The sequence below is a fragment of the Mustelus asterias genome, chromosome 2 (genome assembly GCF_964213995.1).
Source record: "Mustelus asterias chromosome 2, sMusAst1.hap1.1, whole genome shotgun sequence".
NCBI classification, from domain to species: Eukaryota; Metazoa; Chordata; class Chondrichthyes; order Carcharhiniformes; family Triakidae; genus Mustelus; species Mustelus asterias.
Genome location: NC_135802.1, coordinates 27,095,557 through 27,121,074, shown reverse-complemented (window position 1 = coordinate 27,121,074; position 25,518 = coordinate 27,095,557). Strand labels below are relative to the sequence as shown.

At 43.8% G+C, this 25,518-nt stretch overlaps 1 protein-coding gene across 1 annotated transcript in view; it reads left to right on the top strand.

Annotated features, from left to right (window-relative positions):
- Positions 1-25,518, top strand: part of LOC144506541 (disco-interacting protein 2 homolog C-like) — a 581,001-nt gene that overhangs the window by 325,642 nt on the left and 229,841 nt on the right. Inside the window, exon 5 of the mRNA XM_078232798.1 lies at positions 3,684-3,896. Coding sequence (XP_078088924.1) covers positions 3,684-3,896 — 213 coding nt within the window. The remainder of the gene's footprint in view (positions 1-3,683; positions 3,897-25,518) is intronic.

The following is a 25,518-nucleotide window of genomic DNA, read 5'->3' as shown; positions in this document are numbered from 1 at the left end:
AAAGGAGATGGGAGGGGCAACTTTTTTTTCCACACAAAGTGGTAAGTGTCTGGAATGTGCTGCCAGGGGTGGTGGTGCAGGCAGATACAATAAGGGGGCTTTAAGGGGCTTTTGGATAAGCACATGAATATGCAAGGAATAGAGGGATATGGATCAAAGGAAGGCAGAAGGGATTAGTTTAATTGGCGTCATGCTCGGCACAACATCGTGGGCTGAAGGGCCTGTTCCTGCAATGTGCTGTTCTATTTTCTATGTAATTAAATATCGAAGTTCTGAGCATCCATCATATTGGCAGAAGTGCAAAAAAAAACAAAGGCAATTATTTCACACTGAGCCCAATTACACATTATTAGCTGTTGGAATTGAAGTTTGCAGATTAGCCTGGAGCTGGAAAGTTAGAGCAGTTAGAATTTGTAGCCTTAAAGGCATGTTTAAACACAGCTCAATCTTAGCATTGTGTAATACTCATCTCCGTCATTAATAAAAGGCATGACATCCAACTTGCAGTGAGTAGCACCAAATATGATCTGCAACATCATTGTCTTCAATTGCCAATTTTCACATCCTGGTGATGGCTTGAAATTTATTGCAGTTGACAGTTTTATACATTAGACTGCTATACTTACCAATATGCCAGTGGCACATTCGCCCCACAAATTTGCTAGAAGTGTATTTGGAAAACGTCACAATAAGCAATGCAGCCAATTGGAAGTGGTATGGCCAATGTCTGATACATAGCAAAGTTAGCCAGATGCAAGCCAGTACAGAACAACAGTTTAATTTTCAGAATTGGTTCTGTAAAGTAAATATGGATTAAGAGTTCCATCATGCTCAGAAGTAATTTTCTACTACGACATCAGACAGAGGTTTGATTAAATGGAGAGTGTAAACATGACTCACGGAAGGAATAACAGACAGATGACATTCTGTGTTTCCAATGAGGCCCAAATTATTTTTGGGATTAGAAATCCCATGGCACTGTTCAACAAAGAGCAGCAAGTTCTCCTTGTGTCCTTGTCTCCCTCAACTAACATTACCAGATACAGGTTATGCAGTGATTTACCTAATTACTGTTTTTTGGGACTTAGTTATGTGTAATTCGGCTGTTTAGTTTTGCCTGCACAAAATCAGTGACTAGATTCTACAAGAAGTTTATTGGCTATGAAGCATTTTGGGACATCCTAAAATGTGAAACGTATGATAGAAATACAAGGTGACTAAGAGTCAAGACAAGGGAACAGCCATTTTGGGCAGGGGTGAGGAGAAATTTATTTGTTTAGTAGCTTGAATTTTTTCTAGACCGCAGGGAGTTTGCGATGCTGAGACATTGACAATATTAAAGGCTGAGATAGATAGATTTTGTGACCTAAGGGAATAAAAGGATATGGGGATAGGGTATGGAGCAGAGCTGAGGTTTAAGATCAGCCATGATCTCATTAAATGATGTATGAAAGGTCATTTCTTATGCTCTTATTAATCCTACCTCTTTGGAAATTGAAGCGCACACGAAAATCTTCTCAATTCTTCATAAAAGTAGGTAACTTATCATTTTTGTTACATTGCTAAGGATTGCCCATGATTTCATTTATGTTCTGTTGTCCTGTAAGGATGTTTTGATTCACCTTTGCGATGCCATCAATAAGAATGACAGTGACGTGTGATTATTTGTTTTGCAGTAGCATATTAATTATACAGTACCTTTTATAAACTTTCATTTGTATGAAACCAGCATCCGGATTTAAATTGGAAGCTTCACAGTGACAGCATTTATACAGCTCTCCTATCCATGCATCAAGTACCAATTTAAAATTAAAAACTTTCTGAATTCTATCACTTGAATGTTGATAACTCAGCCAAAATAGTATGTGCGGAAGACGATTTCTATCCCAGTTGTAATTTTGTGCTGTAACTGTGGGTTATAAGCAGCATCTTGTGGCTCCTTGTATAAAGATGAAAATACCGCAGATTTTGGGATCTGAAAACCAGAAACTGCTGGAAAATCTCAGCAGGTCTGACAGCATCTCTGGAGTGAGAACAGAGCTAACGTTTTGGAGTCAGGATAACCCTTCGTCGGAGCCTTGTAGCTCCTTATTCTGTATCACTTCAGTTTTGTTGCATGTGTGGAATAAATAGGCCACAAAGTTGGTCGGAGAACAAAAGTAAAGAATTTTTGAATTGCAGTGGCAGAATGCAAGTGAGAATGATTGCAAGTGTGAAGGCCAGTTGGGGAGGAGAGTCTGTGAATGCATTGTCCCTGAAACATCTGCGATTATGTTACAAAAAAAGACCACACTGCCTTTCATTTTCTTTCTTTTCTTAATCCAGTGTGCCCAGCATATCTTTTCAGTGGAAATGCCAATTCTCTGAATGAACAATCAATTTAAGTGGATAGATTTAAAGATTTAACTGGTCGAGCATATTCTGTCCTTTGTGGACTGAAGCTGCATTTCTGCATCTAATTCAACCACTCAGCAGTGCATTTTACTTCTGGAGGAGCAGCCTTGCATGCAGAAAATCACGGTATTATGATTGTAGAGCGAGTGTCAAACTTAATCGCCAATATTACTCTAACTATTCTGATGGCATTAGCAAATTGCCTGAAACAGAACAGAGTCCCTCACCATTGGTATGACCAGGTGAACCAGTTTCTACACACGTCGAGTTTGGGAATGACTGCCTGTGTGACGTATTGCTTGGTCCCGGTGTTCAGACTAAACTCAAGAATTTTTCAGCCAACTGTTCAATTCTGTTTTTTTTTAATTCATTCGTGGGACATGGGTGTCGCTGGCTGGCCAGCATTTATTGCCCATTCCTAATTGTTGAGAGTCAACAACATTGCTGTGGCTCTGGAGTCACATGTTGGCCAGACCAGGTAAGGACAGCAAATTCCCCTCCCTAAGTAAGTAGTCTCACAACACCAGGTTAAAGTCCAACAGGTTTATTTGGTAGCACGAGCTTTCGGAGCGCTGCTCCTTCATCAGGTGAAGGACATCAGTCCTTCCCTGAAGGACATTAGTGAATGAGATGGGTTTTTCTGACAATTGACAATGGTTTCATGGTCATCGGTAGATTCTTAATTCCAGATTTTTAAAAATTGAATTCAAATTCCACCATCTGCTGTTGGCGGGATATGAACCTGGGGTCCCCAGAACATTAGCTAAGTTTCTGGATTAATAGACTAGTGATAATACCACTCGGCCATTGCCTCCCCTATTACAACAGGACAGGATGGAAAAATAGTGGATTAGCTTATGGTCAAGGTGTGATTATTTTAGTTTTCAGCAAAAAGCCAAGTGCAGATTTTCCACCCTGGGTTTTTGAAAGCTTGGTAACGAAGAAACATCGAGATTTCAAACTTTGCTTTGTCCTTATTGGAGCCAGGAAAAACACCTCCTCCTTCATGCTAAAATTTAAGTACTCGGGTAATTGACACTACTATTGAAAACTTGTTCAACATACTTCAGTGGCGTGTGAAAGAGAGTGCGTGCGTTTTTACAGTTGAAAAGATTTTTCAGTCCTCAGTCATGTTATGATGATCATTTTTATTTGCATTTACTGCTGCGACAAAGAGCCCTCGAGGAGCAACGAGAAAAGCAAAAAAAAAAGGCTAAACTGTTGATCCGTGAATGCAACGTTAAAAAGGAACTGCTGAACCTGACCTGTTGTCATTTTTCTTCCCCCAGATACCTCTTCTGGCTCAGAAGATGAAGGATCAGGGCAGGGTGACTCCCAAGGCACCCCTTCCTCCAGCCAAGGGAGTCTGAACATGGAACACTGGATAAGCCGAGCAATCCACGGCTCCACCACATCCTCCACCAACTCCTCCTCTTCCACACAGAGTGGCGGAAGTGGTGCTGCTAACGCACTGGCTGATGTCATGACACAAACGCACATTGGTTGGTACAATGTTCATGCTCATGCATGTTTATTTGTCATTGCGCTCTTTTAGAACAATGTTTACAGATGAATCCCTTTTACTTTGGCTGCACTTTGGGTTTTGAGCACTGAATTTCCATTGTACTTTTCCAAAAAGGCACAAATTCCACCACATGCTGCATATACCCTGGTGACCCCTCCAGTCTGGAAATGTATTATCTGGAAACACCAGTGCTCTGGTAATTTTTTGAGCAAACCCAAGCATCCCCTTAATGTCATCAACATCACTTCAGTGCAGTGCTTTGGGAGCAGACACATGGAAGATACAGTATTTGGATAAGTAACGTTCCTTACTGCTTTCTCAAGTTTTATCGCTCTTTTATATTTCAGGTAAATATTTATATCTATGGTTCACACACTTGTGGTTAGGCATTCCATAATTCCGAAATCCAACAATGACTTGTCCCAAGCACTTTGGACTGAAAGAGTTTGCATTATAATAAATATTTAATTTCAATATTTTTAATAAAAGGCTCGGGGAAACATAGAGCAAAGTAGTATTTCTGTGCAGTTTCTTTTGAATTACTGAAGCAAAGAAATGTTACAGTGCAGAAGGAGGCCATTCAGCCCATTATATCTGTACCAGCTCTCCACCACCTCTTTCCTGCTTTAAGATGCTCGATAAATCCTACCTCTTTAGCTTTAGCTTCTGGCCAAATATCCTGTTATTTCTTCTTCTAATTTGGTGCCAATTTTGTCTCATTGTAATCATGTTTTCCCCATGTTAAAGGCTCAATATAGATGCAAGATGTAGTTTAAGTAGATAATGTTTATCCTTGAATGCTGTGAGAGATGATATATGAGGCATTGAAATTATTGAGCCAGTCGCTGGAGACTGGGGAGTTCCACGTAAATTGCAAATGGGCTGATATATTATTCCATTTGAAAATGAGGGAGGTAACCAGAAAAGATGACCACAGATCCATTAACCTTAATCTGAAATAATGGAGTCAGTTTATCAGGAGAAAGCTGAAGGATTATTTATATAGTATTAACTCAGTAAACCTCAGTCAACATGGGTTCAGAAGGGAATGGTTCTTACTTGACTAATTTCCGTGACGTCTTTACAGAAGTAATGAGCCAAATGGATTATATGTAACTCTGAGTCAACAGCAAAAACTAATATTTATGTAGAACATGTAAGCGTGCCTTGATGACTGTTGTCCAGTGGCTCTGACATCCATCATTATGAAGTGCTTCGTAAGGCTAGTCATGGCACGAATCAATTCTGGCCTCCCAGACTGCCTGGATCCACTACAGTTTGTCTACCGTCACAACAAGTCCACAGCAGATGCCATCTCCCTGCCCCTGCACTCAACCCTGGAACACCTAGATAACAGAGACACCTATGTCAGACTCCTATTTATCGACTACAGCTCAGCCTTTAACACCATTATTCCTACGAAACTCATCTCCAAACTCCATGGCCGAGGGCTCGGCTCCTCCCTCTGCGACTGGATCCTGAAGTTCCTAACCCACTGACCACAATCAGTAAGGATAGGCAACGACACCTCCACAATCATCCTCAACACCGGTGTCTCATAAGGCTGTGTCCTCAGCCCGTTACTATACTCCTTATAGACCTATGACTGTATGGCCAAATTCCCCTCCAACTCGATTTTGAAGTTTGCTGATAACACCGCCATAGTGGATCGGATCTCAAACAATGATGAGACAGAGTTCAGGAAAGAGATAGAGAATCTGATGAACTGGTGCAACGACAATAATCTCTCCCTCAATGTCAACAAAATGAAGGAGATAGTCATCGACTTCAGGAAGCATAGTGGAGAACATGTCCCTGTATACATCAATGGGGACGAAGTAGAAATGGTCCAGAGCTTCAAGTTTCTAGGTGCCCAGATCACCAACAACCTGTCCTGGTCCTTCCATACTGATGCTATCATTAAGAAAGACCACCAACGCCTCTACTTTCTCAGAAGACTAAGGAAATTTGGCATGTCCACTACGACTCTCACCAACTTTTACAGATGCACCATAGAAAGCATTCTTTCTGGTTGTATTACAGCTTGGTATGGCTCCTGCTCTGCCTAAAACCGCAAGAAACTACAAAGGATCATGAATGAAGCCCAATCCATCACGCAAACCAGCTTCCCATCCACTGACACTGTCTACACTTCCCACTGTCTCGGAAAAACATCCAGCATAATTAAGGACTCCACGGACGCCGGACATTCTCTCTTCCATCTTCCTCCATCAGGAAAATGATACAAAAGTCTGAGGTCATGTACCAAATGACTCCAGAACAGCTTCTTCACTGCTGTGATCAGACTTTTGAATGGACCTACCTCACATTAAGTTGATCTTTCTCTGTACCCTAGTTATGACTGTAACACTACCTTCTGCACCCTCTCCTTTCTTTCTCTATGTGTTGCATGCAAGAAACAATACTTCTCACTGTATACTAATACATGTGACAATCATAAATTAAATCAAAACATTTAACGTAATAAAACATTATGAGGTGCTACACAGGAGTATTATCAAGAAAAATGTGACAGCGAGGCACGAGATCGTATGCCAGTGGCAAAAAGCTTAGTTAAAATGGCAGGTTTTAAGGCATGTTTCAAAGTGGGTAGAGAGGTGGAGTGGTTTAGGGATGGAATTCCAGAGCTTGGGGCAACTGAAGGCATGGCTGCTAATGTTGGAGCAATTAAAATCAGGTATGCTGACGAGAGCAGAATTGGAATAGACAAGATACCTCAGAAGGCCATGTTGCTCAAGAGGATTATAGAGATATGGAGGAAAAATGTCATGCAGGGATTTGCAAATGAGGATGAGAATTTTAAAGTTTATTTATTAGTCACAAGTAAGGCTTGCATTACCATTGCAATGAAGTTACTGTGAAATTCCCCAAGTTGCCACACGCTGGCACCTGTTCAGGTCAATACACCTGACCAGCACGTCTTTTGGACTGTGGGAGGAAACTGGAGCACCTGGAGGAAACCCATGCAGACACGGGGAGAAAGTGTAAACTCCACACAGACAGTGACCCAAGTCGAGAATCGAACCGGGTGAGGCAGCAGTGCTAACCGCTGTGCCGCCCATTGCTTAATGGAGAGCCAGCGTCAGTGCATTCATCGCAGGGATGATGGATTAACAGGACTTGAGGGTTGAGACAGGGAAGTAAGGTTTCCAATGACTTCAGGGTTACTGAGGCTAAGGCAATTATTCAACATGTTCAAGGTTCTTGCAGCATGTATCATCGTGAGCACAGACTACAGGATGGACAAGCAAACTGAGTGGTCCAGGGAGCCATTCAAGTGGGGGAATAAAATGGAGTGCATTTGGAATAGGGGACTGTATAGCTAGGATGATATACATGACTCTCTGCAGCCTAAAGCATGAGTCCCAAAAACTGTGTTGTCTGCCTCATGCCAGGATTAAGGGCATCTTCTACCAGCTTGGGGAACTTGAATTGGGAGGGGAGTGTGTTGTGTTGGGGTTTCCTCGCTCGAGGATGGGCAGTGGTTGTTGCGAGGATTCGGAGGAAGTTGCACGCTGTTTGAGGCGCTGTTTCGCCACGCTTGCTGTTGCATGCAGTCCATGTGTGAGGCAGGGGCGGTGAAATGGGCCCCGTTCCTTAAAGAGAATGGGATTGGAGTCAGGATTGTGCCCATGCCAGCAGCGAGGCATTGGTGGGAAGCGCTGTGAAAATGTGGGAGCTGAAAGGGTTAGAATTGTTGGTTTGATCAAGGTTTATTTTGCCACTCCCGGGCTGCTCAATTTACCCCCCTCCCCGCCCCACCACCACCACCCCAGGAATAAAAACACATCTGCCGGACGCCAAGGAGGCTGGAGCGTCTGGCCGCTGAGAGTCACAATAACTGTCACCAATGTGTAGCTGGAGTTAGCATTCATCTCTGATTGAACTGCCTGTCCAAGAGCCAATCAAACATCCAGGCGACGGAGTAACTGGCAGACTGCCCCCAGCTCTCAGTTCTCTGAATGGGGAGGACATGTCTTTGTGAAAAACAAAGTTTGCTTTTTGTCTTTTTTTTAAAAGGAGTTCTGGCTTTTTTACTTTTTTTCGTGGGCATTTCAGGGAGCACTGCCAGGCTTCAGGAAAGGAAATCATAGAATCCCAGGAGTGCAGAAAGAAGCCATTTGGCCCATCAAGACTACAATCCCACCCAGGCTCCATCCCTGCAACCCTGCATAATCCCCCTGCCACTAAGGGGCAATTTAGCATAGCCAATCAACCTAACCCGCACATCTTTGGACTGTGGGAGAAACCGGAACATCCGGAGGAAATCCATACAGACACGGGGAGAATGTGCAAACTCCACACAGACAGTGACCTGAGGTCGGAATTGAACCCGGGTCCCTGGAGCTGTGAGGCAGCAGTGCTAACCACCGTGCTGCCCTGCGGCAGAAGTGTTTTTATACCTGGGCTGGTGGGGGGTATAGCTGAGCATTGAAATGATCAATGGCTCGGCCTCGGGGTCTTCTTTGGGGGAAATTGCAATGTGATGGGTGCTATATCGGTGATTTTTCAATCGGCGTGCAAGTGTTGGATGAGGGATACCTTTCATTTCAGCATAGTTAATTTTCTCAATCTAAAGTCCATTTGTTAACGGGGGGGGGGGGGGGGGGGGGTTTGGCAGGAGGAGGGAGTGGAGAAAAACTGAATTGCCCAGCAATGACCAGCTTTTCACACTTTTTCTCATCCCTGGCGCCAACACGACGAGAACTCATTGGTACTATAATAATCCCACAGGTTCACAGAATAGTGGCAAGGCCTTTGTCTGCTTTACAGTCAATATGTGTCTTGATGTGCAAAAGAACACCATGATGGATGATTGCACTAAAGGCAATTAGAGAAATTCTTCTACCCCTTGCTGCTGTCTGATCACTACCTTCCACGGCCTTGGGCAAGGCACTGGGGTCTTTCATTATGTGTAGGTCCTCCTTCTCTAAAGAACTTCACCTTCAAAAATACGTTTTCACTTTGAGGCCTTCAGTCCAACCGTACAATCTGATACCTCATTGATGCTATCAAACAGGAGTCAGATTCATGGGCATTTTCTTTCTGAAACCCGGGGGGCCACTTAGGCATTGTGTGAAGTTGTTTCACAGATCACTTGTGTTGACTGCTCCTGCCCTGCTCTTCCCTCTCAACACTGGCTTGTCATCCAGCGACCTACGTAACCAGCACCTGGTAATATTCAGACTGTTGTCTCAGGTGTCTGGTGAAGCCTTCTCATCAATTCCACCTTGGATCGAAAGGCTCTGTACCAGCAGCCCCAGGTTTCCCACTAACCCGGTAACTTTCTATTTACTCAACTTTGCGTTTTGCACTGATCCATTGAATTTCAATTGAAGGCTGCAAACCTCTTCAGTAAGACCTTAACCATAGCAAATGTAAGTAAATGTGACGTTTGCGAGCAATCGCTTCACCTGAAAAAATGTGAGTGCGCTGTGGAATCGTTTGTCATGTTGAAGTGTACCGTGTTACAGAAAAGGGAGGAATCACCTGGCATAGTTTAAGTTTATTTATTAGTGTCATAAGTAGGTTTACATTAACATTGCAATGAAGTTACTGTGAAAATCACCTAGTCACCACACTCCGGTGCCTGTTTGGATACTCTGAGGGAGAATTTAGCATGGCCCCTGCAGATCTTTGGAGTGCGAGAGGAAACTAGAGCACCCGGAGGAAACCCACGCAGACACGGGGAGGACATGCCAAGTCCACACAGGCAGTGACCCAAGCTGGGAATCGAACCTGGGTCCCTGGCGCTGTGAGGCAGCAGTGCTAACCACTGTGCCACTATATAGGGTACATAAGATCAGAGATGTGAATGTGTGGCTCAAAGATTGGTGTGGAAGAAGTGGGTTTCGATTCATGGGGAAAGAGGGATCTGTACCTATGTACCTAAATTGTGCTGGGACAGTGTACTGGCGGGTATTTTATCTAGGGTCATAGAGCGCTATAAACAAAATAGTGGGGATGGGAGTGGAGGATAAGGGTTTACATAAAGAGAGATTTGGAAAGAAGGCAGAAGAACATGGCAGAGTGATACGGGTAATGTTAACCAGGGTGTAACAAGAAGGGACAAAATGTACAAACATGAGAGCTGATGATCAGAGTAGGAAAAATAGAGGGTGAAGAGGGTTCAGGTGAACGGAGATTTAGAAATCTAAAGATGAAGCTTGAGGCAAAAGGAAAGTATATCGATGTGGGTAAAGACAAGCTGAGTGGACAGGAAGGGACAAAGAGCTTATCTTTCTACATCAGAAAGTAAGGTCCATGCAGGGAGCAGTAAAAAATAAAGTTGAAGTCACTTTATCTGAATGCATGGAGCATTCGCAGTAAGCTTAAGTGACACCAATGGTGATAAATGATTTAGATCTAATGGGTGTTACAGAGAGGTGGTTACAAGGTGACCAAGGTTGGAAAATAAATATTCCAGGGTACACAAAAGTTTTGAAAAGACAGGCAGAATGTGAAAGGAAGAGTGCCGCTGATAAAAAGGATGAAATAAGGACATTAGTGAGAGAATTTTGACTCAGAAAATCAGGAAGTGGAATCAGTTTGGGTGGAGATTCGAAATAGCAAAGGTCATAAAACGCTGGTGGGAGTAGTTTTTGGACACCTATCATTGGACAAAGCACTAATAAAGAAATTAGTGAAGGATTTAATGGAGGCAATGCACCACCATTGTGCTGTGGCCTTGCTGTGATGGGGCTTGTGTACCCTGGGGAGCCTTGGAACTATACCTGTGGGATTTCGACCTCTAGTAGGCTTAAGGATGCCAGGCAGATTTCAAGTGCAAGGCCAGTCAAACATAGCACCTGGTCCTCCAGGTTGGGAGTTGGGCATGGTGCCAACAACTCCACCCCATAAAACAACATCAAGTTATTGCAACAAAAAACACAGCAACATCTCGGGACCCACCAGGGAAATCCAGCTGACATATTGGCAATGTGACTGCTTCAGATGAAAGCCCAGTCAGGAAAGTCAGGAGTTAGATGAAGATTTTTCTGGGTCCAAAACAACAATCTATCTTGGAGCATTAACGTCTGCACCATGTATGAAACATCAAAGAGCACAAATAACTAGAGAGATACAGAGGTGCAACTTGAATGTTCTTGGTGTCAATGAGTGCAGGTGGACTGGTTCAGGTGACAAACGATGGCTCAACCATCCTCCTCACAGGCAGGGAAGACAGACGTGCTAATGGTGTAGCCCTCATGGTGAGCAAGGAAAAGGTCACGTCTCTCTCTCTCAATGGGAAGCCATCAGCACCTTACCAACGAGACAGAGGAGGAGCATAAGGATGACTGGCATGAGCAGCATCCAAGGTCCCACAACATGACACGCTCTTGATTATGGGAGACATGAATGCAAGGTTTGGAGCAGATAACTCCAACTGTGCAAAGCTATGGGGCAACATGGCTGTGAAATCATCAACGACAATGGGGAAATGCTAGTCCTCTCCTGCCTAAAGAAAGACGTGCTGGTTAGGTGCATTGGCCATGCTAAATTCTCCCTCCGTGTACCTGAACAGGCGCCAGAGTGTGGCGACTAGGGGATTTTCACAGTCGCTTTATTGCAGTGTTAATGTAAGCCTACTTGTGACACTAATAAATAAACTTAAAAAATAAACTATAAGCTGACATGGAGATCCCCGGATAGTCAACTTCCAACCAGATTGACCACATCATCCCCAACAGCAAATGGAGGACATCTTTACAGGATCTCAAAGTCCATCATGGGGCAGATGTCAATAGTGACCACTATCTGGTGATAGCTGAAGTCAAACTGAAGTTGCGGGCTGCCTGTAAAAAATGCCAACAGTGACAAGTCTTTGACACTGCCAAGTTTAGAACTCCTGACGTGAAGAAGGGTTTTATCGTAGAGCTCAGGGATCACATTAACATACTAACCAACGCAGATGAAGAAAGATCAAGACATGGTTGAAAAAAAAAGTGGGGTAACGTCATGGAAGCATACACTGAAGCAGTTAAGACCTGGATTCAGGCAAAAGAAGGATAAGAAATGGTTACCAACAGAGATGTAGAAGAAAATTTTAGAAAGAAGACTTAAAGTTAGAAGTCTTTTTTATTAGTCACAAGTAAGGCTTACATTAACAATGCAATGAAGTTACTGTGAAATTCCTCGAGTTGCCACAGCCCGGCGCCTGTTCGGGTCAATACACCTAACCAGCACGTCTTTCGGACTGTGGGAGGAAATCAGAGCATCCGGAGGAAACCCACGCAGACACGGAGAGAACATGCAAACTCCACACAGACAGCGACCCAAGCTGGGAATCGAACTGGGTCCCTGGCGCTGTGAAACAGCAGTGCTAACCACTGTGTCACTGTACCGCCCCCAAGGAAAAGCTGCTGCATGCTAAGTCATCCAGTCTGACTGAACAGGCTAAAGAGCAAAACAAGACCAAAGACAAAGAAGTAAAGAAGAGCACTAGAAGAGACAAGAGAGCCTTTGTTGAATTGAATCATAGAATCCCTGAAGTGCAGAAGGATGCCATTTGTCCCATCAGGTCTGCACCGACTCTCCGACAGAGTATCTTATCCCAGCCCACCCTGTCATATCCCCACAACCCCATGTATTTACCCTGCTAATCCCCCTAACCTACACATCTTTGGACACTAAGATGCAATTTAGCATGGCCAATTCACCTAACCTGCACATCTTTGGATTATGGAAGGATTCCGAAGGGTCCGGAGGAAACCCACGCAGACAAGTATGTTAGCAACAGAGAGAGCAAGCTGCAAGATGGGTTCGGCACTTTGAAGAGGTTCTTATTTGGCCTGATAATTCAGCTGATCGACCACCTTCTGATGACATTGTTGGTATTGACACTAGTCCACCTATTGAAGTCCGTGAAACAATGAAGCCATTAAAAATGGCAAAGCCCCTGGAGCTGGTTCTCTGCAGGCAGAGCTGTTGAAAGCAAATGGGAATGTGGTTGCCAGGGTGCTTACTGATCTCTCCCACAAGATAACGGGAAAATGAAGTCATAGCAGAAGACTGGACTAAAGGCCTCATATTCAAACTGCCAAAGAAAGGGAACCTCTGCAACTATGACAATTGACAAGGAATTTCACTCCTTCCCATCTCCAACAAAAGCTTCTGCAGAAGTCTCCTCAAGAGGATTGAAGACACCATTGATAACTAGCTTAGGCAAGAGCAAGTAGGGCTCCACAGGAGCAGAGGATGTACTAATCAGGTGCTTGCTCTGTGCAACATCTTATAGCAATGCCTGGAATGGGATGCATCCCTCTTGCATCAACATCATAAATGTCAAGAAGGTGTTTGGCAGTGTTGATCATGAGAGCTTGTGGAAGATTATCAGAGTGTATGGAATTGCACACAAGATTGTCAATCTAATTGGGAAGTTCTATTAGCGCTTTGAATGTTAGTATCATCCTCCGCAATACATTGTCTGAGTGGTTTGAAATGGAGTCTGGACTGTGACAGTGCTGCATCCTCTCTCCTGTTCTATTTCTCATCACCATCAACTGGGTCACGTGTCAAACGATTGAAACATAGAAATGTTACAGCACAGAAGGAGACCATTCGGCCTATCTTGTCCATGCCACCCTATGGAGACCCAGGTGCCCTTCCTAATCTTACCTTTCTGCACCAGGCCCATGGCCCTATAGCTTACAACACTTAAGGTGCAAATCCAGATACTGTATAAGAGTTTCGGGTCTCTGCCTCCACCACCAACTCAGGCAGTGAATTCCAGACACCCATTACCTTCTGCAAAAAAAAAAGTTATTTTTCATGTTGCCTCCACACCTTCTGCCACTTATCTTAAATCGATGTTCCCTGGTTCTAGAATTCTCTGTCAAGGGAAACAATTTTATCCTGTCCACTCTATCTCTTCCTCTCATAATCATGTACACCTCAATCAAGTCATCCCTCAGCCTTCTTTGTTCCAAGAAAATAACCCCAACCTATCCAATCTCACCTTGTCGCTACACTTTTGGTCTCCATATTTAAGGAACGAAATACTTGCACTTGTTCACTGGATCGATCCCAGGATGAGAGGATTGTCCCATGATGAGCTACTGAGTATATTGGCATATGAGAAAATGGGTCTTTCACCAAACTTCCAGAAGACTAAGGTCCTCTTCAAACCAGCAAAACAACTACACACCCCACCCTTCATGGAACAGCAGGTTTCTGGAAAATGTGGACCAATTTCTGCATTTTGAGAGCTTGCTCTAGATAAATGCTCTATTAGAGTCTAAATCAAAGAGCAGGGATGGTGGAGGATGGACAATGGTGATTAATATATACTTTTGGGTTAAATGCATGTGCTATTAGAGCCATGGGATCAGAAACCGTGGAGAAGAGGAGGATGAGGGAGAAAGGGCAATGGTGGAGGATAGAGGTGCACAGTAAGGAATTCCTTTGGGAGCTGACTGCTCAGTTGCCATTGTGAACCAAATAACAATGTACTTGATAAAGTTCCACTCAAAAAGCTAATTGTTCAGATCAAGCTGCGGGGATTAAGGGTAAATCTTATGAATAATTAATTGGTTGTCGAGTAAGAAACAGGATGTAGTTGTCAGAGGAGTTTGGTTAGGCTGAGGAGTTGGAATACTGAGGAACATTCATAGGGTTGGTTTTGGGTCCACTCTACTAATTTTACAGTCATGATTTGGTAAATTGCTATAATTTATGTATGTGCACTGTGTGACTTTAGTGTACCTTTGAGATGTTTTTTAAAAATCATGTTCTCTGCAGCTCTCCCAGCCTCAGCTGATGTCATTGTTGCCAAGTTGGCTGGAGAAATCCTATTATTGCTCCTTAAATGCCTTAAATGGGGTTTGTTTATTTTTACTTTGGGATCTTTTGTGACCCTGCATTGTTAAGAGGAAGACTGGTGGCATGTAATCTGTTTTGGACGGATTCTTTTCTTCATAGTGAATTCAGGATTTCATTTTCTGTTTTGGCTGGCAGCAGTTTAGTTTTAGAAGGATCATCAAGCTGAAAGGAAGTGTTTCTCTCTCTCCCTGGGTTGCTTTGGAAATTCTGCTGGTTAGCTGAAAGCAAGGCTTCTTGCCTTCCTGGAGTAAAGAATCTACTGTTGGTAGCTTGACCAGAGTGTCTCCCTGATGTTCTGGGCAGCTGTTCTGACGTCAAACTGTTCTGAATATATCCGGAGGGCTGCTAGAAGTTACAGGCTGAGAAATCAGGATTTCAATTCTCCAACCAAATGATTCAGTCCCAGTACCATGTGAGCATTAGTCTTTGCTGTGTTAAACCTGTGGAAGGGGTTTTTGGTCTGTGGGAAGTTTTGGTTTAAAGTCATAGAGGTTTACAGCATGGAAACGGCCCTTCATCCCAACTTGTCCATGCCACCCAGTTTTTACCATTAAGCTAGTCTCAATTGCCTGCATTTGGTCCATATCCCTCTATACCCATCTTACCCATGTAACAGTCTAAATGCTTTTTAAAAGACAAAATTGTACCCACCTGACGACTGCCTCTGGCAGCCTCTGTATGGAAAAAATTGCCTCTCTGGACCCTTTTGTGTATCTCCCCTCTCACCTTAAACTATGCCCTCTAGTTTTAGACTCCCTATCTATGGGAAAAAATGTTGAATATCTACCTTATCAAACCCCTCATTATTTTATAGACCTCTATAAGAACACCCCTAAGCCTCCTATGCTCCAAGGGAACAAGTCCCAGTCTATCCAGCCTCTCCGTATAACTCAAACCATCAAGTCCCGGTAGCATCCTAATAAATCCTTTCTGCACTCTTTCTAGTTTAATAATATCCTTCCAATAATAGGGTGACCAGAACTGTATTCCAAGTATTTTGTAATGTCTTGTACAACTTCAAGATGTCCCAACTCCTGTATTCATTGTTCTGACCAATGAAACCAAGCATGTCGAATGCCGCCTTCACCACCCTGTCCACCTGTGACTCCACTTTCAACAAACTATGAATCTGTACTCCTAGATCTCTTTGTTCTATAACTCTCCCCAACAGCCTACCATTAACTGAGTAAGTCCTGCTCTGGTTCAATCTACCAAAATGCATCACCTCACATTTACCTAAATGAAACTCCATCTGCCATTCATCAGCCCACTGACCCAATTGATCAAGATTCCATTGCCATACTAGATAACCTCCTTCACTGTCCACTATGCCTTGGTGTCATCTGAAAACTTATTAATCATGCCCCATAAATTCTCATCCAAATCATTAATATAAATAACAAATAACAATGGGCCCAGCACCGATCTCTGAGGCACAGTGCTGGTTTGATTGGAACATTTTAGATATATTTGTTAAGGTTATACATTATCGTGGTTGTTTTGTTTTTATTTGTAATTGATAAACGTTATCGCTAATTTTCTTGCTATACATGTTAACTATATTCTTAAATATACTTTCTTTGATAAAAGCTCCGTAGTCGGTCATTTGAATCATACCTGAGGTGAAACATTTCATGCTTACCCTAGCCAAATTCAAGGTGCAAACCTTATGATCCAGAGGGGGCTCCATAAAACACTTTGGACTTTCTGACCTGAATTATAACAACTGAAGGTGTGAGTGAAAAGTAGGTGACAAACCTGCTCCATGAATAGTTTTTGAAACTGGTGAAGAAGCAATTGCATACTTGTCCAATCAATGCAGAGAAGCAGTAAACCAAACCCATTAAAATCATAGTGTGGTGATATAAACAGGGCCTAGTTTTAAGGCTGATAAAATTGGATATCCTAAATTAAAGAATTGAGCATTTTGAAATCAAACACAGTCACACCTCAGGCAGGCCAATTGTACAATACACAAAGGTGTCTGGGCCTGACCCATCAACCACCCATCAAAGGTCATTACACTCTACTTGAGACTTAGCAGGAGATCATGGCACCTCATTGAAATGCATCGGTCTATTGTTAGAAGCCCAGATCGGGCCAGACTTTCTGTCACCAAGAGATCCTGGAGAAACCTTACCTGATATAACAAGTTCAACAACATGGAGATGGACACCTGGGGGGCGGACCCTGGTGTCCTGTCAGGCAGACATCAAGAAACCCACTGGGTATTGGAACCCCCTCCTGGGACCTCATTGGCCAGAAGCCAGAGAAGTTTCTGGAAAGGCAAGCAGGCTGGGGATAAAGGGACACACTCAGAGGCACACAGGAGCGAAGACTCGACAGGGGAAGCGGCCGTGACCATTCGGAAGACTGACCAGAGAAGGAAGGAAGGAAGAAGCGGCCATCGAGACTCACCTTTGTGACGACAGACCAGAGGGACTCAGAGAATCGGGCCTGCAGTTTAACCAAGCCATCTTTACGGGTAGTATACTTGTTTTATGTGGGTAATTTAAGGGTTAATAGTGTTATTTAATAAACTTGTTGAACTTTTACTTGTGTTTGTCCTTTGTCCACCTTGCAAATAAGGGCACCGGGGTAAAACCTTGGAGTAAGTAAACTGGTTGAAAGTATCTGAGAATTAACAGGTACAACAATAGAATCATAGAAACCCTACAGTGCAGAAAGAGGCCATTCGGCCCATCGAGTCTGCACCGACCACAATCCCACCCAGGCCCTATCCCCATATCCCCACATATTTACCCGCTAATCCCTCTAACCTACGCATCCCGGGACACTAAGGGGTAATTTAGCATGGCCAATTAAGCTAACCCGCACATCTTTGGACTGTGGGAGGAAACCGGAGCACCCGGAGGAAACCCACGCAGACACAGGAAGAATGTGCAAACTCCACACAGACAGTGACCCAAGCCGGGAATCGAACCCAGGTTCCTGGAGCTGTAAAGCAGCAGTGCTAACCACTGTGCTACCGTGCCGCCCCATTAAAGTCAGGGATGTGGTGGTCAAAATGTCCAGTGCTCTGTGGTCAGTCCGTTCTCTTAATTTTGGCTAACATGGAACAGGGATGAGAATCGGACAAGCAAAACCATTTTATAAGAAGTCCTCAGGCTAAGCCCTATTGTGTTGTATTTAGAAATGAGAAGCAATGTTTTCTCTGAGGATCATGAGTCTGTGGAACTCTGTACCTCAAAAGACAGTGGAAGAATTGTCTTTTGAATATTTTTAAGGCAGAGTTATTTGATTTGCTTTATTATTGTCACATGTATTAGTATACAGTGAAAAGTATTGTTTCTTGTGCGCTATGCAGACAGAGCGTACTGTTCATAGAGAAGGAAACAAGAGTGCAGAATGTAGTGTTACAGTCATAGATAGGGTGTAGAGAAAGATCGACTTAATGCGAGGTAAGTCCATTCAAAGGTCTGATGGCAGCAGGAGCGAGGCTGCTCTTGAGTTGGTTGGTATGTGACCTCAGACTTTTGTATCTTTTTCCCAATGGAAGAAGGTGGAAGAGAGTATGTCTGGGGTGCATGGAGTCCTTAATTATGCTGGCTGCTTTGCCAAGGCAGTGGGAAGTGTAGACAGAGTCAATGAATGGGAGGCTGGTTTGCGTGATGGATTGGGCTACATTCACGACCTTTTGTAGTTTCTTGCGGTCTTGAGCAGAGCCATACCAAGCTGTGGTACAACCAGAAAGAATGCTTTCTATGGTGCATCTGTAAAAGTTGGTGAGAGTCGTAGCTGACATGCCAAATTTCCTTAGTCCTTAGTTTCCTTAGTTAGATAGATTCTTGATTAATAAGGTTATTGGGGTTAGGCAGGAATGTAGGGTTGAGGTTGCAAGCGGATCGGCCATGATCTTATTGAATGGCGGAGAAGACTCGAGGGGCCAAGTGGCCTACTGCTGCTGCTAATTCATATGTTTGGAGTCATGAGGAAAGATGATAGGAATTTGGGCTTTTCAAGCAGCAAAGGAACCAGCTGACAATGATCTTTGACAGTTATATAATGCAATGGGAAAGGTAAATCTAAAAATAACTCTTTGAAAGTTATGTAGTCAAAACCCCGAGAACAATTTAGGAAATGGTTGCTGCAGTGTGAGCTCTTAATTGGTGGATATGGATGTGTAAATGAAATATACCAAATGATCTTCTTCATCCCTCAGTAGTTTGCAATTTTGCATTTAGCAGCATTTCCTGATTTGTTCGATAATGTTCCCATCAAGCAGCTTGGCACGTTTTACAAAGTCAAAGGTGCTATGTAAATGCCGTTCTCGTCTCTCAAATCTGCTCCTGATCAGATTCCCCAGAGTACGAGAGAAGATGCTGATGATGCAGAGAATCTGCAATTTAGTGAGTAATTAATGAAATTTGTGAAACGTACCAAAGATATGCATTTGGGAACTATGGGTCACTGCTTTGCAGGCATTAGTAAACAATAAATTGAATATTGTGAGAGGAAAGACAATTCGAATTTTTTTTTGTTAAAAGTATGTAATGACATTGCCGCATGTCTCTGTTGGACAGAGCTATATGTTTGTTTGAGCAATTTGATCACTGAATGGAGATAATCACCAATAGCGAAATGCTAGTGTCAGCTTCTAAAGCATGACCATGCCGAGCTTTTGGTTTCAGGTTTAGGATTCTGGCTGGTTGACGTTATCCTTTGATACAACAATCTATTAACCAAGGAGTAAGATTGATGGTGTCCGTGGCAATGTTTGTAGACTTGACAGATGGCCTACCACTTGATCTAGACTTGTGATGACATGATATGCCTGTGACAGCAATATTATAGTTTACCGTGCAAGCCCATAAAAGCATCGATTTTGATAGTCCACCGCTATCTTGATAAATTGCGCATAATATCATACCTAAATAATCGCAGAGAGTGAAATGGAGTGAAAAAAGCATGAATTCTTGTCACCATTTAGTTTTTAAAAAAGCCAAGCACTGCAGATGATCTATTTGCATTGGTTAACCTCCTTTTTGAGGAAAAGGGTGCAGATGAAGGGGGTTTAGGATTTTTTGGAGCCTAATGTGTGTTGAAAGAATAGATGCTCTGGTTTGTTAATTCGTGCGACAGAAAGGTTTGTTGGTATTTTTTTTTTCAAATAAAGTTAGGCTGCCAATTGATTTTTAAAAGAAAACTAATCACAGTTAATCCTGAGAGTTAAAATTTGAATTTGTTAACCTTGATCTTAACCGTGTATTTGATTGATACAATTACTGCAGCCATCTCTTTAAAGTTTGTTTTAAAAATCATCTCTTTAAAGAATCTCTAATTCACGCAGCAGTACTTGCATGATTTGGAAGTGGGCCGCATTGAAAAGTGTTAGTAACATTTTCTATACTGATCCCCGCGTTAAATTGCTCACCGGTGTTGATCTCATAGACGTTTCAATATTCATTTTGTGACTTGCATGTCACAGAAATCATTCAAATTGCTTCCTGGAATAAAATCTGGCCAGTCATTTATTTCCTGAGTGATTGATGTACAAAATGAGGATTTAAACAACATTGTTTATGCTTATCTATCTTTTAAATAAGTACAAATGAAGGTGGAAGTGAGAATGTAGAGGAATCCTAGAGGAAGAGATGGAACGAGTCTTGGAGATAATTGTACAAAAACAATTAGCTGAAGAAATGAGCAGAAATCGAAGTAAATATGTCACTATTCTGTTTGGTACCTTGAAATCAGGAAGAGGATAGTAGAGAATCCTGGCTACGATCTTTCAACCCTTAATTCTGTTAATTGTGTTGGATGAGAGAGTAGCCGGTGCTATAATATTCAAGAAGGAAGAGAATATTGACCTGACCCTCTACAACCCAGTTAGTCCAATGCCATTTGCAAGCAAATTCTTGAAATCATAGATGAAATTAGTGAGCACTTAGGAAAGTATGGATCAATTAGAGGCAGCCAGCACAAATATCCGAAGGCAAGTCATGTTCAACAGGCTTTGCATTTTTTTTCTGAAAATTGGAAAGGTAAATGGAATGCAATAGTTGTAGTATATGGTACAATTCAAGCTTTTGGCATGAGGAGATATAGCAGTATGTGTGTACAAGCTTGTTGACTAGCAAAATAAGGATAGAGGAACGGTAGGGGAAATGAGTTCTGAAATTTTCTTTCTACACCTCTCTCCCTCCCTCTCCTGCGTTACTTAAAACCATCTCTATCCAGCCATCTCTCTATCAAGCTTGGTGTCGAATTTTGTTAATGCTCCTGTGAAGTACCGTGTAACCTTGTACTACATGAACGCAAGCTGTTTATTTCCCATTGGACTGGGCACATACTGCTGTGGACAATTCTCCTGAACACACACTAGGAACTCTCCCCCCTCTCTGCCCTTTACTATCCAAGTCTATATTGGGTAATTAAAATCTCCCCTCGCCCATGATAACTACTTTATAATTTTTGTGCTTCCCTCTAATTTACTCGCCGACTTGTTCATCTACACCCAACTCACTAGTGGGTGGCCTATAGACCACACCGAGCAATATATTTGCACATTTTTTGGTTCCCTAGCTCTAGCCAAATAGATTCTCTCCGTGATCTCTCTGGGACATCCTCTTTCTCAAGCACTGCGGTGCTCTCTTTAATAAATAACACGAACCCTCCTCCTTTCTTCTTTTCCTATCTTTCCTGAACACCTTGTATCCCGGAATATTTAATACCCAGACCTGGCCTATCTTGGGCCATGTTTCTCTTATAGCCATAACATCATAATTCCACATGTCAATCTGCACCTATAACTCACCAATCTTATTTATCATACCCCGTACATTCACAAACATACACTGTAACCCTGATTTAGACTCAATTACTGTCTTTTTACTCTGATACCACCTATTAACTTATTATTCTTTATTTTAGTCATTCCTAATATTTTGTGCACCCTGGTACTCCTCTCCTGGTTCTCTCCTGATATTTTCTCAAGTTCCCTACACCACTCAGAGTTGGTGTAAACCTTCCCAACAGCACTAACAAAAGGCCCCGCAAGTAACCCAGTCGTGACTCTGTACCACTCTACTTAGCTCCCTAAATTCTGATTGCAGGACTGCATCCCTCTTGGTATCTATGTTGTTGGTACCTATATGGAGCACAACCACTAGTTTAATCATTCATAGATCATAGAAACCCTACAGTGCAGAAACAGGCCATTCAGCCCATCGAATCTGCACCGACCACAATCCCACCCAGGCCCTACCCCCATATCCCTACACATTTACCCACTAATCCCTCTAACCTACACATCTCAGGCCACTAAGGGGCAATTTTAGCATGGCCAATCAACCTAACCCGCACATCTTTGGACTGTGGGAGGAAACCGGAGCACCCGGAGGAAACCCACACGAGGAGAATGTGCAAACTCCACGGTAGGGCTAGTTGTTCACCATTCCCTCTGAGGGTGCATAACGACATCCTTGATCCTGGCTACAGGGAGGCAGCAAACCCCTGGATTCATATCTGCAGTGGCAGAAATGTCTATCTGTTCCTCTAACCATCGAATCACCTACCATCATTGCTGTTCTACACTTTATTTTACTCCCCTGTGCAGCTGAGCCATCTGTGGTGCCATGGACTTGCTTCTGGCTGCACCACCCATATAAATCATCAATTTCCATTATTCAGAACAGGATACTGGTTGGAGAGTGGGGTGCACTCGGGCGACTCCTGTGTTACCTGCCTGTTCCTTTTTGACTGCCAGGTAGCCACCCATTCCCTCTCTCCCTGCATAATCTTAAGCTGTGGGGTGACCATATCCATAAAGACGCTAGCCACATAGCTCTCATGGATGTATTGCAGTGACACCAGCTGCTGCTCAAGTTCTGAAACACAGTAAGAGTTTTAACAACACCAGGTTAAAGTCCAACAGGTTTATTTGGTAGCAAATGCCATTAGCTTTCGGAGCGCTGCTCCTTCGTCAGATGGAGTGAAAGATTTCCACTCCATCTGACGAAGGAGCAGCGCTCCGAAAGCTAATGGCATTTGCTACCAAATAAACCTGTTGGACTTTAACCTGGTGTTGTTAAAACTCTTACTGTGTTTACCCCAGTCCAACGCCGGCATCTCCACATCACGTTCTGAAACACAGAGCTTAATTTGTTGCAGCTGGCAACTCTTCCTACCCATAAGCTTGTCCGGGACATGGGAAGTTTCTCGGAGCTCCCACATTGTGCAGGATGTGAACGCCCAAGGTGGAGCAGGCCTACCGTTCCTTCATTAATTAACCTTGCTATTACAAAAAATACTTTGCCAATACTAATACACCTTATAGTACTGATAAATCTTATTAATAATTAACGTGAGTTGCTAGTTGTGACGAACATTACTTGCAGGTAAAAGATAATGCTCACCAGTTACTCAAACCTTCTTATTAAATGCTTTTATTATTGTTAAACCTGGGACTTGGTCCCTAAGCAGTAACGTTTACAAGCCAATCAACTAGTTTCCTGTAATGTCGTATCTCGATTTTTATTTGCTAACTTGCTCTCTCTCTCCCTCTCGCAGGCTCGCTGCTCTCTCTCCCTCTCGCAGGCTCGCTGCTCTCTCTCCCTCTCGCAGGCTCGCTGCTCTCTCTCCCTCTCGCAGGCTCGCTGCTCTCTCTCCCTCTCGCAGGCTCGCTGCTCTCTCTCCCTCTCGCAGGCTCGCTGCTCTCTCTCCCTCTCGCAGGCTCGCTGCTCTCTCTCCCTCTCGCAGGCTCGCTGCTCTCTCTCTCCCTCTCACAGGCTCGCTGCTCTCTCTCCCTCTCGCAGGCTCGCTGCTCTCTCTCTCCCTCTCGCAGGCTCGCTGCTCTCTCTCCCTCTCACAGGCTCGCTGCTCTCTCTCCCTCTCGCAGGCTCGCTGCTCTCTCTCCCTCTCGCAGGCTCGCTGCTCTCTCTCCCTCTCACAGGCTCGCTGCTCTCTCTCCCTCTCACAGGCTCGCTGCTCTCTCTCCCTCTCACAGGCTCGCTGCTCTCTCTCCCTCTCGCAGGCTCGCTGCTCTCTCTCCCTCTCGCAGGCTCGCTGCTCTCTCTCCCTCTCACAGGCTCGCTGCTCTCTCTCCGTCTCGCAGGCTCGCTGCTCTCTCTCCCTCTCGCAGGCTCGCTGCTCTCTCTCTCCCTCTCGCAGGCTCGCTGCTCTCTCTCCGTCTCGCAGGCTCGCTGCTCTCTCTCCTTTCCTCACCTGAAGAAGGGGCTCAGAGCCTCGAAAGCTTGTGTGGCTTTTGCTACCAAATAAACCTGTTGGACTTTAACCTGGTGTTGTTAAACTTCTTACTGTGTTTACCCCAGTCCAACGCCGGCATCTCCACATCATGACTCTCTCCCTCTCACAGGCTCGCTGCTCTCTCTCTCCCTCTCGCAGGCTCGCTGCTCTCTCTCTCCCTCTCGCAGGCTCGCTGCTCTCTCTCTCCCTCTTGCAGGCTCGCTGCTCTCTCTCTCCCTCTTGTAGGCTCGCTGCTCTCTCTCCCTCTCGCAGGCTCGCTGCTCTCTCTCCCTCTTTCAGGCTCGCTGCTCTCTCTCCCTCTTTCAGGCTCGCTGCTCTCTCTCCCTCTTTCAGGCTTGCTGCTCTCTCTCCCTCTCACAGGCTCGCTGCTCTCTCTCCCTCTTGCATTCTCACTGCTACCTCACCCTAATTATTGCTTTGTAGCTGTAATTCTGTCACTGGCAGCTGAAAACAGTTATTTCACCTTATTTTTAAATTTTAAAAAGTTCTCGCATCTTGAATCAACCAGCCTCTGGTTGGATTACTCTCTGACCTGATAGATGAGATTTGTTATGAGTCGGAAATTATTTTGACAAAGATTTATTTATTAGAGTCACAAGTAGGCTCACATTAACACTGCAATGATGTTACTGTGAAAATCCCCTAGTACGTTCCACCAGCTGATGTCATGGTAACATAGGGTACCCAAGTAATTGCGTTCCTCTCTATCTGACTTGATGGAATGATGATGCCCCTTGCGTACATTTTACACCAGTTGCATTGTTTTCACAAAAACTCAATTTGAATTTTTGGCTTTAAAGCATATTGGGAATTCTAGTGACCACTGACAAATGTGATTGCAAACATATTAAATACAGTTCACTGAATTACTGTTAATAGTTCCTTATTCATCCTCCACAAATCCACATAGAGTAAAATATTCCATCTCACAGTAGCAGCAGGAAGATTTAATTTAAGGTGAGACTTGTTTTACATTCACGGTCAACTTTTTAGGTGCCCATCCTAAATGTCACCATTTGCTGTTGTTTTAAAACTGTGTGGGGCTCAGGGCCACCTCCCGTCAGTGCTGCTCCTACCCAAGTGGTGATACTGGCCACCACATTGCTATCGGCAAGAATCTTGAGTGAGCAGTCGCACGTGCCTACATTATCCCTTCTGTGAGTGGCAAGGCTCAGTTAAGAGTGGTGCTAAGGGGGAGTTGAAGGAAATTAAGATGAGAGGGAGTGAAGAATGGGTAGGGAGTTGAAGCTGGAAGAGGTGCTGTGGGCTGAGGTAGACGAGTGTCAGGATGAATTGAGAGATTGAGGAGAGTGAGTGTTAGCTGTAGTTGAGGTGGTGGGGTGGGAGGCAGAAGATAATGGCCAGAATAAATTGGAGGGTTTCGAAGGGGTGGAAAGAATGTCGGACTGCATTGGGTTGGAGGAGAAGGGTGAACTGTGAGATGAGAAAGTGTCTATAAAGGGTTTCAGTGGGCCTTTGTGAATTGGGTCTGCACAGGCAGAGTATCTCTCTAAATGGCTGAGGGGAAG